Source organism: Lemur catta, chromosome 10 (genome assembly GCF_020740605.2).
Source record: "Lemur catta isolate mLemCat1 chromosome 10, mLemCat1.pri, whole genome shotgun sequence".
Taxonomy (NCBI): Eukaryota; Metazoa; Chordata; class Mammalia; order Primates; family Lemuridae; genus Lemur; species Lemur catta.
The window spans coordinates 4,054,921-4,070,932 of NC_059137.1; the positions used below are offsets into that span (position 1 = coordinate 4,054,921).

General features: G+C 41.6%; 1 protein-coding gene across 2 annotated transcripts in view; it reads left to right on the forward strand.

Moving 5' to 3' along the window:
- Positions 1–16,012, forward strand: part of DDX31 (DEAD-box helicase 31) — a 73,275-nt gene that overhangs the window by 32,095 nt on the left and 25,168 nt on the right. For both annotated transcript variants that reach the window (XM_045563684.1, XM_045563685.1), the window contains exons 15-17: positions 3,402–3,452; positions 5,105–5,244; positions 10,174–10,255. In XM_045563684.1, the coding sequence (XP_045419640.1) occupies positions 3,402–3,452; positions 5,105–5,244; positions 10,174–10,255 (273 nt within the window). The remainder of the gene's footprint in view (positions 1–3,401; positions 3,453–5,104; positions 5,245–10,173; positions 10,256–16,012) is intronic.

Here is a 16,012-nt window from a genome sequence, read left to right on the forward strand (position 1 = left end):
GAAATGGCTGAATTAAATCTGGGTGAGAGAAAACAAGGGGTAATAGGTAGTGGTTGACTGTCATGAGAGGTTCCCCCAACATAAGAAGTAGTGGGAGACAGGAAGATTGTATTTCAGCCAGTTGTCCAGAGCTAGGTCACCCAAGTGTGAAATAGAACCTTGAAAAATCACAATGAGCCTGCTGGCATCCTTTTTTTAAATCACTGTTTCAGTGTGTTTGCACTCAGAGTGAGTTTCACGGACATGATGTGCTATATTAGAGTCGTGTCTGTGTCTCTTGGTTGAATTTACTAAACCAGTGAGCATTAAATTTTTTACAAAGCTTGTCTGCAAAGCTTAGGCAGCCTATTGTCTCCATGTATCTCCCACTGCAGAGCACTTAAATAAAATAAATCATTTCTTAACAAGAGCTTAGCAGATTTAAGAACCCATCAGTTTTTCTGAAGACATCAGCTGTGGTTAGTGTAGAAAGCATTTCCTGCTCCCCTTTAGAAAGAGAACATTCTAAGCTGTGTTCTCAAAGGCATCAGCTTTCCAACATCAGCTTTCTGAGCATGTGGGAGCTGTCTGAAAACACTTCGTGGGTGGTTGACACACTTTAGTACATTAAACTTCTGCTTACATACTTACAAATGCAGCCTAGCCACCATTCAAAGGAAACCAGCAAATCTCAGGTATAAATGAAGGCAGGCACATCCTGAGGTACCCTCAGTGGTCCTTCTTGGAGGAGTGAGGGTGGGACAGTGTCTTCCTTGAGTCCTGCCTCTGACCCTGGGGGATGCAGGGAGTGTGCTTCTTATAGAGACTTTGCACAGTATTGTTTTTCAAAAAGGCTATGTACATGTGAGTCCTTCGTGATACTGTAAGTGGGGGAGCTGTTCTTTACAGAAGAATCTCAGAGCTGTGAAATGGAGGGAAGAGATGGTAGAAAGTCATCATTTGCAGCCATCAAGGTAACAATTAATATAGACAAGGAGCATCAGTAGATGCAAAAGGCCTCAGAAACAGGACTGTGTTATTTGCATGGTCTCAAAGTTTTACTCCCCAGTTACTTACTCATCACCTCCCTTCACATGGAGGGGGCTGGTGGGCACTGCTCTACTCCAGTGATGGAGCATAGCATTACCCACACAGCACACGTGTGTGTCCATAAAGCATAAAGAGAAAAAAAGAGAAAGCAGATGTGCCAAAGATGAGCAATTTGTGAATCCAGATGAAGGAGCTACAGGTGCTCATTGTATTAGTCTTCAAACTTTTCTGTAGGTTTAAATTTTTCTAAATAAAAATTTTAGAGTAAATGATATACATTCATGGTTAAAAGAAAAATAAAGCAAACTGCATAAGAAAACATAAAGAGAAAGTAAAAATCACTCCAAATCCCTGTGTCCAAAGATAATAACTGACAATTTGTAAGCCTCCTTCAAGGTATTGGTTCTCAATTTATCTGTCTATCACTCTATCTATCCATCCATCTTTTTTATGTTTTTTTTTGTTTTGTTTTTATTATCCCTCCTTTTTTTTCCCCTTTAATTTTTTTGTTGAAGAAACCAGATCTTTTGTCCTTTAGAATACCTCACATTCTGGATTTGGCCAATTGTGCTCTCATAGTGTTGTTTAACATGTTTCTCTTTCTCCCATATTCCCTATGAACTAGTTGTAGCTAGACACTTGATTATATTTAGGTTCTAGGTTTCAGTTTTTGGGATTTTTGGCAAGACTATGTCATGCACTAAGGCTATGCTATCTATTTCCTATTGTGTGACAGCTGATTATCTTTTTAATTGTGTCACAACATTTATATGGTCTCAGTCAAAAGTGTAAAGGTTCATTAAAGGAAGTCTAGCTTCCATCCTTGTCTCATCCTCCCTGTTCTCTTCCTCCCCTATAGATGACTATTTTATGAGAATTGGGGTTTTTCTTTCCATTATTTCTTATTGAAATATGAGCAAATATGTTTATATTTTCCCAGTTTCTTACACAGAAGCATACTATACATACTCAAAATGTATCCTAAAGATTTTCCATATCATTATGTAGAAATCTTTGTTCCTTTTATAGTTGTATAATACTCTATTATATGGCGTATTGCCACATTTTTTCATCCTGTCTTCTGCTGACAGACATTGGAGTATTTTCCAGATCTGCTGTTTTATATAGTGCTAAAATGAATAGCCTTATGCATATATCATTTTTTTGCCAGAGTATCTTTGGGTGAATTTCTAGACGTGATACTGCTCTGGGTCAAAGGGCAAATACATATGTTATTTTGCTAGATATTACCAAATTCCTTGCCATAGGGATTCCCACTGGCAGCATATGAGGGACGGAGCATCTTTTTTGATGGTGGAATGCAGTATGATATAGCCTTGGAAAAGTAAAGCAGACCTGTATTTGAGGGTTACTTCCACTTCTTAGCTGTGTGTCCCTGGACAAATTACTTAACCTTCCTGAACTTTAGTTTCCTCATCCGTTAAATGGGGGTAATAGTTTTTTCAGAAGTTGTCAAGATAGGTAAAATGCTCAGCAGAGCGTGTGGTGTGCATTGTATGGGAAGTGCTCAGTAAATGTTAACTGGGAACATTCTTGTTAGGACTTTTACACTGAAAAATGAATGCTAAGTGAGAATTTGTTGACAAAGACTGGGAGATTTCCATTTTCTAGTCTCTGCCAGAATGGTGCAAGGCTAGAGAGAGCAGAGAATTTTTGCTCTTTGAGTGGTGGCCAGTTGAAAAGAAAATTTAAATCTCTGTTGCTTTTGTAGTTTTTCAGCTGTCTAGTTAAGTCTTTGAAGTGATTAATGGGTCTGGCCTGACTTCTAATTTAGCTATCAGAAGGGACAGGGGGATTACTTGATCCTCACTGCTCTCTGAGGCTAAGAAGCAAAGTTCTTAGTAAATATTTTGCACCTCACCTCCACAAGTGAATACCTTGAGGGGTGATGCTCCAGAAGCACACCTCAAAGCCACATCTTCATTAGGCGTTGCTCATGGGTATGGTTTGGGGATAATATTCATGAATACCTTCATCATAAAGTGGCTTTTCAGATAAAATGTGAATTAGGAAAACATGCTAGAAGTTTTCAGAATTCTTACCTGACACAACTGATAATCACTGTGTAAATTTCCTGGCTAACCTGTAGATTATATTATTTTAGCGAAATGGGTTGTGGCTTCCTCACCAACTGATTCTGTAGAACTTGCCCCCAGATCAGAATTTTTAACCATAAGTGGACTTCAGTGGGTCTTTGAGCCCCCTGAAATTATATGCAGGATTGCAGGGGGGTGGAGGGTACACTGGGGGTGGGTGAACTCTCTGGGTTTGCATTAAATTATCAAACATATCAGGGATCCAAAAAAGATTCAACAGCTCAGTCCTAAACCACATTCTTTTCTATTTTTAAGGATGTTGCAGCTCGGGGCTTAGACCTCCCTCAAGTCACGTGGATTGTTCAGGTAATTATTTAGTTGTTGAGATGTAAGCTTTAGGCAAGGATATATGATCATGAGTGGATACATTGGCTTTAAGTAGAATAATTATTATTACCCTCTTGGGTGTTGCCCTGGTAACCAGGCAGCAAACCAGTCTTATCTACACGATTCTCCTGACATTTTTCCTTAACCCAGCCTACCTAACTGCTGCAGCAAAACAGCCAGAATGTGCATTCAGGGGAGGGAGGTGGCCAGCTCTCCTGCTCCCAGACTAATTCATGTCACAAACCAAAATTTCAACAATCTGAAAATAACGGGAATTACCTGGGCTCCTGGGAGGCCTTGTTGTGTCCAGAAGGAGATGGCTCAGCCGTCCTGAGAGCTGTGTCCATGTACATTGACCTGCAGGGAGCAATTAAGTTCCTGACAGCACCTTAGACATACCTCTGGCCCTAGACGCTTTGCCAGAGGGTACAGGTGTTAGCACTAGAGTCCAGTGGTTTTAGTTTTGTTTTTTCTTTTCGTTAGTCTGCAGAATGGTATTTTTAAGCCTTCTGTGTGGAGGCTAAGGGACATGTGCCCTGTTTACATGAGTCATGGTTTATTCACATTTTAATGGAATTGCATGCCTGTCACTGGCTGGGAAATCTGATCTGCTCACCATAGATGATCACTTTGGGACTACAGACACTGTGTCTTCTTTCCTCCTGGCCACAGAATGAATTGAAGAAAAGGGTAATTTCAATGTGTGGGAGGCCAGACATACAAAATTGATCATTCAGAGCTTCTTATATTATGAATATAGATTAGTTTAATATGCCTAGCCTCCCATATATTCTGTTCACCGTGGTCCTCCGATCTTGTGTGTGTGTGTTTGTGTGTGTGTGTGTGTGTCCACATGTATGTAGCAGCAAAGAAAAAAAAGGAAGAATGAATGTGTGGTCAATTAACTTTAATGATGACAAAGTTACTGCCAAAGAAAATATAAAATGTTATGCATAATCCATTTTGCTGAGTTAGAGAGTCTGCCCTTTTCCCTGAGTCAGAAATGCTGTCCATGGGAGCAGAAGCACTTCCCACTTGCAGGGAACTTGCCCTCAGCTGCCCTGCAACTCCGCTCGATAGGGACTGAGTGGAACTGCAGCGAGGTGGTGGGGACTGGCTCCAGGGCCTGCTCCCAGTGGCCAGCAGCAGAGCTGGACTCTGCCAGCAGAGTAGTCACCCCCTTCGTCCTTGCACTGCTCGGGGTCCTCTGCTGCCTCATCCCCATTGCTCTGTCTACCAAGGAAGTAGGCCAAGGTCGTGTGGTCATCCTGGAGAAATTTACCCCCGCCTGCCTACATTTTCACCTTGTACAGTCACCTCAGTGAAAAGATGCAAATAGGAAAATGAAGAGACCTGTGGAGAAGTAAAATTAAAAAGGAGATATTGGGATGAGAAGACGTCTCGTTTATCTGAAACTTGGCCACTGTTCACATTGCATGTCAGAGCCTTGTTATTTCCAATGAAGCCAGGAGTTTCAGGGCTGAGTGACTTCTCCTTGTGATTGTTTTAGGGTAACCATAGCACCAAGATTTAATTCTTAGGATACCTGGAGGCAGGTGAGGGGTATTGCACTTCCAATTAATGGCAATCCCTTGATCTATGAATGCCTTCATTTTTGTTACCCTTTTTAGTACAACGCTCCGTGTTCACCTGCAGAATACATCCACCGGATTGGAAGAACTGCCCGGATTGGCTGCCATGGGAGCAGCCTGCTCATTTTGGCTCCTTCGGAGGCAGAATATGTCAACTCGTTGGCTTCTCACAAAATCAAGTGAGTCAGAAACCTGAACGTGATTTCAGCTGATCTCACCTAATTAACTTTCTGTCGCTTTTTACAGTGGATGGGCCTTGTAAGCTGAAGAAGAGCCATTAACCCTTGTGATCCCTAAATGAGTCCCAGAATAGCCAGTGGCAAAAACTAAAACCCTTAATACCATCAGCACATGACAGTTTTCATTGTATTGCCAGACTAAGTCACAGGACGATCTGTTGCACTCGGTTTCCTTTTAGAAGTCCGTGTTTCGTTTCTCTTGCTGTAAAATAATGTGCAAGGCCTCCCAGCCTCTTGAAGACCTTTTTTTATTCACAACTTTTATTTCTTGCAATTAACATCTTATATATTCGAAGTTGATTTGTCTTTTAAAAAAAAACAATACTTCTTACTCATCACACGGTTCCCCTCCCCCAGCAAAATAAACCCAGAGGGGAATAATTTTGAGGCAACCAGGACTTTCCAGCTACCATGTTGTGTGTGGGACAGTCAGTGTCAGCACCTCACATTCCTCCAAGTAAAGCCCTGGATTCCAGACCTGGTGTTGTGCCATGAATGCACAGCTCAGCTGTGCTGCAAAGTGGGATGGTTTTCTTTCTTTCTTTTCCTTGCCCAGAATTCTCCCTCTCATGTTAGTAAGACTTTTCAAAACCCTTTCAAGGTTGTTAGTGTGAACATTTATGGACTGAGGCTTACTCAGAAAATGTGCCGTGAATCTTTCAGTGTGGAGGGAGGCAGGAACCTTCTCCTGGTAGGAATTGCGGGTGGGCCAAAATAAAGATAGTTTGGGTTTTCCTTTTATTCAGTTTGTTCGTTTCCTTTTTTTTTTTTTCCTGAGACAGTCTCACTCTGTTGCCCAGGCTAGAGTGAGTGCCATGGCGTCAGCCTAGCTCACAGCAACCTCAAACTCCTGGGCTCAAGCGATCCTCCTGCCTCAGCCTCCCGAGTAGCTGGGACTACAGGCATGCACCACCATGCCCGGCTAATTTTTTCTATATATATTTTTAGCTGTCCAAATCATTTCTTTCTATTTTTAGTAGAGACGGGGTGTTGCTCTTGCTCAGGCTGGTCTTGAACTCCTGAGCTCAAACGATCCACCCGCCTCGGCCTCCCAGAGTGCTGGGATTACAGGCATGAGCCACTGCGGCCGGCCTTGTTCCTTATCTTAATATAATCTGTTAGTTGAAAACGTGGTCTTTATTTGTTTCAGGAAGATGTGCATATTGTATCTTATTTGTGAAGGAAATCCCGTGTAGATCAATTAGTCACTTCCACCCAGCGCTGTTTCTGCAGCTGGACTCTGAGCTCCCTGAGGCCGGTGGCTGGCACTTCTCTTTGTGGCCTATTCGGCACCTGGGCCAGCACCGTACCAGGCAGGTGTACCGCAGAAGCACTGGGGGGGGTTGAAATGCAGGCCCATTAGCAGAGCTGGTTCTCTTTCTTCACTTGCCCTGATCTCTCAGGCTGTGAGCCCATCACAGTGCTGCAGCTGTTTTCTCTGTCATGGGAATTTGTATATGTGTGGAAAGCACTTTCAGAATTTTGTGTTGTGCCCCACAATAGAAAATTTAGTTACCACACCTTAATAGCCTGTCAGTTGCTCCACACTTCTTTTCTTCTTCTTTCCATTCTAGACCTACAAATTCACATTCTTGGCTGGGTGTGGTGGCTCACGCCTGTGATCCTAGCACTCTGGGAGGCTTAGGTGGGAGGAGCACTTGAGGTCAGGAGTTTGAGACCATCCTGAGCAAGTGCAAGAATCCACCTCTACAAAAAAAATAGAAAAATTAGCCAGGTGTGGTAGTGTGCATCTGTAGTCCTAGTTACTCGGGAGTCTGAGATAGGAGGATCACTTGAGCCAAGGCATTTAAGGCTGCAGTGAGTTATGAGGTGATGCCACTGCACTCTAGCCAGCGCGACAGAGTGAGACTATGTCTCAAAAAAAAAATAAATTCACATTCTCCCATTGCTTTCCCTCAGCAGCTCTCTGGATGCTCTCCTATGCCAGTTCACTCTGACATGATCTCCTCATAAAAATGAGTGATAACAGTTACAAAGTCAAGCGATAATTGTCTAAGGCCAGAGTAAACAGCATAGGTACCTCTGTTTCTCTCTGCTCCATAAACTCATTCAAGTTGTTACTATGAAGGATTCAAATGTAAACCTAAAATTGAAAAGGGAAAACAATAATTACACAGATGTGGATTATTATTGTGCCAGGTATATTTTAAAGACATAACAAGTACAGTCATCCACTGTGTTGATCTTGTCTGGAAAAATAGTATGCCAACATTCACATGAGGTAAAACATAAAAAGGAGACAACTCAGCAGTGCCAGGGATGTGCCTTGGAGAGGAAGTTGAGAAGAGTGACGATAGAGAAGTCCTGAAAGGAAAAGGTTTAGGTCTTTTGGGGAGAGACTATACAGGGTGGTGTAAGAACATTTACGTGAGGAGGGAAGAGTTCTGTGTGAGTCCCACCTGCTGATGTCTGCCCTGAACACCCACCTGCTGAGGGCCTAGGCCTGGGCTGCTGCCTGCCTCGTGGGTAGCTGTAATCAGCCTGGACAGAGGGCAGAATCTGGGCTGTTATTTTATAGGCGTGTATTATACTTTGCGATTTCTGTTTGAGGGAAGGCTATACATTGGATATCTATGGATAACTATTTCTTTGACTTAATTTTAAAAAATCTGTTAAGAACTGGTTGCAAAGTGTGCAGTGGGAAGAAGCAGACTTGAACCTTTTTGGAATCCAAAAGGTACACTCCTAAATACTTTTTAAAGGAGGAGTGGGAGGAAGTTTGTATATGTTTTGCGCCTAAGAACATGAGAGCCAGGCAAGGGGATGCTGGGATGGCTGATAAATCACAGGGAAGATTCAAGAAAGCAGGCCGAGGCTCTCGGCAGCAAGGGCCATCACAGCAAATTGCCACCTGCCTTCATAGACTGAGTGCTGTGGAACGCACCCTGACAATTTAATTTAGTAGACTGGGCAAGAGACAGGTTGCCTGGACCATGGCTGCCTCTGTCTGAAAGCTCAGAACTTTGCTTCTGTATCCTTTTGACTTCTCTGTATTTGCCAACTTAATTTTTTTCTACTTCCCCTTTAAATGTGTTTCTAATGAAAGTCATCATTGGTTTATTAAAATGTAAATGCTTCATCAAAACGTGTATTTCTTAGATCAGGCATAAGACAGTTCCCTGAATTTATTTATCTGTCTGTCTCATTTCATACTAAGGTGGGGTAATTCAGATCTGTTGATAGACCCATAAATAATCATCGTAGATTTTCTTTGTTCCTCAGAAGCAATGATTTCTTAGAAAGAGGAAGAAGGCCCTTTTAAACTGTAAATCACTCTGGTTCATTCTTAGCTCCTCTTCTCCTCAGGAGCTAGTCCCGCGGCATGGCCATGTGGACACACGGCGTTTGTATTGTGCTGTGGCTGGAATCTCAGTGCTTCCGTGCGTTTGAGAAGACTCTGTCTTTCTGTGGCATAGTTTTTATATTCCTGACTGTGGATGGCATTGTTCTTTTTCCTTCCTGCTTCAAGATTTGACTCCCAAGTTTTTATGTTTGTTTTACTTTTGCATTTTCCCTTTTTTTTCCTCAAGAAAAAAGTGACGAATAGAGGCAAATCCAAGTAGACAAAGTAAAAGATAGGACTGGGCTGTGCTTTCACTTTCCTCCAGATCTCCAGGCATAAGTAAGAGGCAAGCTCAGTAGCCATATATTCCTCTCTCGTATGAAAAATGGATTTCCCATGAACCCATGGCCACTCTGCCTCTGACTCCCATCCTCTCAGCACTTGCTCTGCCTTCTCCGACTGACTGTGGCTGCTGTGAAAAGACTTCACATATCCATAGGGCTGTGAGTTGGCAGCAGAGAGAAGATGCTGAGGGATGGGGGCTGGGGTTGTTCAGGGAGAAGATGACACATCTCAGGTAAATCGCTGTCAGAGATGTGACATTTTCATTCATAGCCTTGTCAGAGTAACCTTTGGGGGAAAGGGGGAGAATTGTCTTCTCCCACATAAGAGGTTGCCATTCATGTTTTAATTTGCTGTCACATTTTTAAAACAACAACAACAAAAAGAAAACAACAAAATCATTTGTCTTTTTATGATCTATTTTTCTCCCCCAGAACTCCTCCTCTTTCTCTTTCTCCCTGGGAAATATCTTTTCAGCAGCCCATGTTTCCTCCTTCATCTCTAACACATGAGCCTGTATCTGCTTCCCACGTGCAAACGCTGTGGCCTCGCCGACGACGGGGCGGAGTGTGGGCTTTCCAGACTCCACCGGTCGCAGGTCTAGCTGTTTTGTTCTGGCTCCTGATGGCTTCTGTTCATGAGTGAAGCCCAAATTCGGGTTTTAGCAATTTGTGTGTAGCTCTAGATTCACCGGAGATCCTTTGGTCTTCACCCCTTAATAATTAAGAGACAACAGTAGTGAAGATCCTCCAGGGTAGAAGAGAGTAGTATTGCTATGGGTGGGGGTTTTGTTCACTTGTTACCCTCCACTGGGTGTTTACCATATAATTGTGGATATTTAGCCACCTTTTTTCTGTCTTTTTTTAAGTATAAAACTAACTATCTGAAATGTTTTTTTTTTAATGTGCTCAAGTCAGTGAGCAGGCATACTTGTTTAGTATTCAAGATTTATTAAGAAATAATGACACCATCCCTATAAAGGAAATTCTAAATGTAACCTATTTTAAATTCATCAGGAAGGAAGGAAATTGTTGGGATTATTATCCTATCTGTCTCTTCCTTTTGAATTCCTAAGGGTTTAGGAAAATATTCCCTTTCCTGGGAAGGTGTCACTTCTACTTCATGTCTAACTAGCTTGAGAATAGGCCAGTTTTATGTGTCAGGATTTTGGGTGTTTCGAAAGAACAAAAAGTTTACCTTGATATGATTCCTTTCTATTACAGCATTTCTGAGATTAAGATGGAGGATATTTTGTCTGTTCTGACAAGGAGTGATTGTTTTAAAGGGCGACAATGGAGAAACCAGGTGAGTTTTATTATTTAGTGTGCATACTGCTAACAGATGTGACTCATTTCTTGATTTGGGACAGTAGAGATTTTGTGTGGGGTTTATTTCCTCTGTCAAGCAAAAGTGTATTTTAAGGACCATGAACATTAGATGAGGACAAATCTTGATTGTGTTTTTTTCTCTTCTTTGCTTCTGGGTGTGTTTGCTAGTCTCATCCAGTTAATGGGCTGTAGTCCATTCTGGAAGTTGGCCAGACAGCAGCAGGCTCCCCAGAAAGGAGGGCTAGGCCAGAGTGAGTCTGGAGGCAGCATTATACGCTCAACCCTGATGGGCCCTATCCAGATTAAGAGCAAGGACGACTGACTAGACCTGTCCACCCAAGACAGCATGGAAAAAATAAATATCTCTGTGTCTCCTTTCAAATACACTCAGTTCATCCATTTTTTAATGTGTGTGTGCTATCCACAGAGGAAGAGTAAAGTTGAGATCATTAAGAAGAAAAATTTTTATTATCCATGCAGTTCCATATGGAGATTCTGAGCAGGTGCAGACAACCCTGAACATCTTTCCTGCTTCTCTTCTAAGGCTTTACCCCTGCTAGACAATCACTTTCCTGCTCCACCCCACTGCATTACTCAGTATATTGTGTGTGTCGTGTTGCTGTATGTGATTTTACCTATGAAATATTAATTATTTGAATATTTTACATTTGTTTTCTTATGCCTAAAGACAGACTTGGAAAATCAGAGCCAAATAGATCAAGCTTAAGAATTTCTTTTATGCTTTAGTATGTGCTTTTATTTGGATAGATATTCTCCTTGAGGCAGAGTCTAAATTTCACTGAGCCTGACTTAAGTTCTCTTGTTCCAGAGAGTATCTAAGAAATTTATTTAATAAAAGGAGAGGAAATAATCATAACATCAATTACCTGAGTGTGTATTCTGGACCTGGGACTGTGCTAAGCTCTTTATATGCACAATTCCTTTTAATCCTCCTAGCAACCCTGTAAGGTAGATATTGCCCCAGTTTATAGACAGAAAAACTGAGACTCAGAGAGATTAAGGAACTTTCACAGGAGTGTACTAATAATCATTAATCCTTCCAGGATTTGAAATGAGGCAGTCTAACTTTGAAGCATGTGTATTTAACTGTCTACCAATACGACTCCGTTAGTATTAACTAAACTGAGAACATGGAACTGAATTGCTTTTTAAATAAGGCAGTGTTAGCAGTTTTCAGAGGTGAACTTTAGCCAATAAATGGTACCACAACAGAGATCCCTGTGAACAAAAGAGCTTAAAGACTCACTTGATCAACAAGTTATTTTAAGTGATACAATATTTCATTTAAAATGTCCCAGTCATGCTAGACTTTGAACCATCCTTTATTGCTCGTTGTTGTCAAGGGAATTGACTGGTAACTACAGAGATCTTCACTGGTCTTGGCATACTTCAGTTCTTTTGGAACTATTGTAAATTCTAGTTAAGATTTTTTTTTCTTTTTGTTTATTTTAAATGTTCCCACAGATCATTTATTAAGGTGCCAGGACAGCTCTTTGACATCAACAGGGAGCATGTGGGGAACAGTTTGAGGAGGCATTTTAGCGGAGTGGCTAAGAGCATGGCCTTTGGATCAGATTCCTAATCTGTCACTTACTAGCTGTGTGACTTTGAGCAAGCATTGGACCTTTTCTCATGTGTAAAATTGAGATGATAATAGTGTTCATCTCATAAGGAGATTGGAGAGTTGTACCAAATGGTATTTATCATCATTACTACTATTATTATTATTTGTAGTTACATAAGTCAGTAGCAGATGTGAAATTAAAGCCCAGACTCAGTGACGTGAACCCCGCTGCCCCTTTTTTGCTGTATCACAATAAGTGGAACATTAGCATCTGCTTGCTCTCCAGAAATAAGAGCAGTAAAATTACCAAATGAGGCAGTAGAAGTTTGATCAAACCTAGTCTTAGGTTTACTTTCTGAGACTGGCTTTGGTGTCGGTCTGTATCCCTGAGCCCTGATCATTTCTCTCCAGGGAGTTGATCGTTGTGTATGTCTGCACAGCTCAGGGAAGCTGCAGAAGGGTGTTAAGTCCCTCCTGAAGGACATGTCCCCAGTGAAGGAGCAAAGCAGCTGCATTTCCCTCTACTCTTTCAGCAACAAGCTACAGTCATTTTTTTTTTTAACATCTGCCCATTTGTGGCCCTGCAGCATCAATTCTTCTCCTTAAGCCTTTTCCCTGGCTTGAGGCCAGCCTCGAAGCTTTTCTGAGACTTGAGGAACCATTAAATCGGGGTAAGAGCTGCATCCCAGAGTCAGACAGACATGGATCTGAATCCTTGCCTCACAGCTGGTAGCTCTGCAACCTTGGACAGATAATCTTCTCCCCAGCCTCAGTTTTCCCATCTGTAAAATGAGGAGAACAAGAGTACCACTCTCTTAAGATTGCTGTGAGGTTTAAATAAAATGAGGCATAACATACTCTGCACAGTTCCAGACCGTGTAAATTCCTAGGGCCAGAGACTGTGTCTTATTATCTCAGCCCAAGCTCCTGCCATGATGGATAGGAATGAATTGGATACTTTGCTATGTTTAAGGTTTGGTGATCTTTGTTTTTAGAAAGAAAAAATGCTAAGCAAGGTTGGGGCTTTCACTGTCACTGATAGAACTGCTTAATGTAGAAAGCTAAATTAATCATGCTAGGTTCTAGGTGTCAAGTTACTAAAGACCTGGCTGATTGGGTCAAATTGAACTTTAATTCAAAGGAAAAAGAAAAACTAAGTTAAATTGATTATGTTACTAATTATTACATAGATATACAGCCTGAGAGAGTACTTTATGTGTACAATCTATGTCATTAGTAAAAAGAATAAAGTAGATGCTGGGTACAAGTTTTCATTATATTTTGCATAAGAAATTTAGTATGTCTTTTTTTTTTTTTTTAGACAGAGTCTCACTTTGTCGCCCAGGCTAGAGTGAGTGCCGTGGCATCAGCCTAGCTCACAGCAACCTCAAACTCCTGGGCTCAAGCGATCCTACTGCCTCAGCCTCCCGAGTAGCTGGGACTACAGGCATGCGCCACCATGCCCAGCTAATTTTTTCTATATAGATTTTTAGCTGTCCAAATCTTTCTATTTTTGGTAGGGACGGGGTCTCGCTCTTGCTCAGGCTGGTCTCGAACTCCTGACCTCGAGCGATCCACCCGCTTCGGCCTCCCAGAGTGCTAGGATTATAGGCATGAGCCACCACGCCCGGCCATAGTATGTCTTAATTGCTGCTTTCAGGTTGGGGAAGTCTTGAGCATATGAACTAATGCTAGGCACATAAATGTAGGTGCAGTGGATAGGCTTTTTGTACATATAGCAGGTGCCTCATTATAATGCCCCTCTTCACCCAGCTTGATTGAAGTCCATTGTAAATGTCCCTTTGGCACATACATTTTTGGGCTTCTGTGAAAATAAAGAAAGCGAGTGAAGCATCTGTAAAATGTATATTTCATATTTAGGCATATAAAATATATATAGCTATGTCTGGGTGTGTGAATGTTCACCCACCTACAAAGAGAATAAATTTGATCTTTCAACTTTACTGAGAAGTACTCAGAAGGTTCTAGGGACCATGGGGGTAAGACTCAGCATGGCAATAAAGTGATTAAAACAAAATCATTTCATACACAAAAACCTTCCCTTACCATTGCTACCATCTAAAACTTTTTATAACAGAAATAGTCCAGCCTAGTTATCTTAGACTCATCTGTTGCTCCTTGATAGGTGTGAAATTTTCATCACCAAAGTATACACACACCCAAACATTTTTCCTACAAGTTTTTTTGTCCTGTGAAATATGCCAGTAAACTTACCCTAACGAACTGTTGCTGCCATTATGAGATTTTAAGTAAGTTCAGAGCCCTTGCTCATCCTTTTTCATGGCCTGTTCTTTCCAAGATCAGTAGGGGATTAGAGACAAAGGTGCACTGAGTTTGGATAGATGGTTGGAAATGTGTTTTCCTGAACTGCCCAGGGTCCAACACTCGCAAGTTAGCTTCATTAACCAGTGCTGAATCCATGTCTTTGAGGGTGGGAGAACCAGGCCTGCCAGGTGCTCGTGTGCCCTCGGGCTTTGACCCACTCTCGTTAAGGAAGCGTGTCCCCTGTCTGGGGCGGAGACGCTGCTGCTTAACTCTGCCCCCCTCCTCTTCAGTTTAAATTTAGACTGTCCTCCCCAGAAGACAACTGAAAAATACCTCATTCATTCTCAAGAGGGGCAATTTTAAAGTATTTCTGGAAATAGGGTGTAGGGAGGAGTAAGAGGTGTTTTTTCTAAGTACTGTATAGTGTATTTTCTGTCATTAACTTTTTCTTATATTTTACTAAAACTGACCTCATCATTTCAAATGTGTGAACTAGTTTTATCGTTTTTTTCTACCTATTTCACTTGTATACACACTCACATTATATATATGTAATTTTTTTGGTTGGTTGGGAAGAAAAGATGCCTCATTTTGAAACCTAAAGGGGGGAATAAGAAAAGCCCTTTGTAATATATTGCCATATTATCACTAAATCCCCTGACAGTTGTGACACAGAAGCAAGTCACCTGTCACTTAAGCTTGAGGTCTCTTTAATTTTCTCCTGGAATTCGCACCAGGCTGTCTTTAATTTGAGGCCTTTATTGGAATTCTGAAACCTCTCTGCCTCCCTGGCTCTCAGATCTATTCTGAGAGCTGTTACAGAATGTATACAATAACCAACAGAGGGATTCGGAGAGGGCTGGAGCTCTGTTTATTTAACACTCTAGAGGGATTTTTGTGCTTATTCGGTCCTGGCTGCCCGGCTTTCAATATCGCTTTGACAACCATTCTGCCCTTCTCATTAATTTTAAACAGTTAAAACACAGGAAAAAGAGGAAAAAGTTTTCATTATTAAAGTGCTTTACTTTTTAATAACAGAGGATTCTGTCCGCCAGGGGAAAGGGCATCCTCGCTAATTTCACATTCATATTAAAAAAAAAAAAACGCAGAGAAGGTGACAGTTGCACTGCTGAGGTGGCTTAACGAAAGGAGGGCAGCAAAAAAAGTTTGCATTTCACATCAGTTAAGAGGGTAAAAAAAAAAAATCCTTATTAATGACAATAGCAAATGTCCACTTTGGTAACACAGCTCCTGAGTGACTTTTCTCCTGACACTTTAGCGGATAGAACCCTGAGGGGGACCTTGTACTGTGAAATCAGCTAGGCTGTCATCAACCAAACAGGTAGCAGGAATGATTTGACTAAACTAAAAACATTTTCAGGTTGTTAAATCTCTATTAATATAGAGATGAATGTCGGTCCAAAGAATGGGGCTTTTTTCCCCTCTCTCCTTTGTTCTTTCTCTGTCAGTCTGAAAAGTGAAAGGGGCTTGGAGAATCTAGGTTAGGCCAGATGCAGGCACCCATACCCTCTCCGCTGCAGGGTTAAGAAGCATGACCCAGGCCTCACACTGGCTCTTCCCCAGGGTCCCACGATGGGGTGGTAGAGATCGAGGCTTAATAGAACCTCTCAAATGGTCAGCATCATTTGGCACATTGGCCTCATTGGGTTGGAGAATCTGTGTTCCCTCGGATCTCATTTTCACAGTCAAGTAGAAAGCGTTCGAGTTTGTTTTAAGTTATAGGAAACAAAAACCACTGGGTTTTAGTGGGGATATTTAAAAAGGAAATCTTTTCTCTGGGACTGTTAAAGGATGAAAAGGAAATGATTGTATATCTTATTAACATTTTCCATCTGTAGAGTA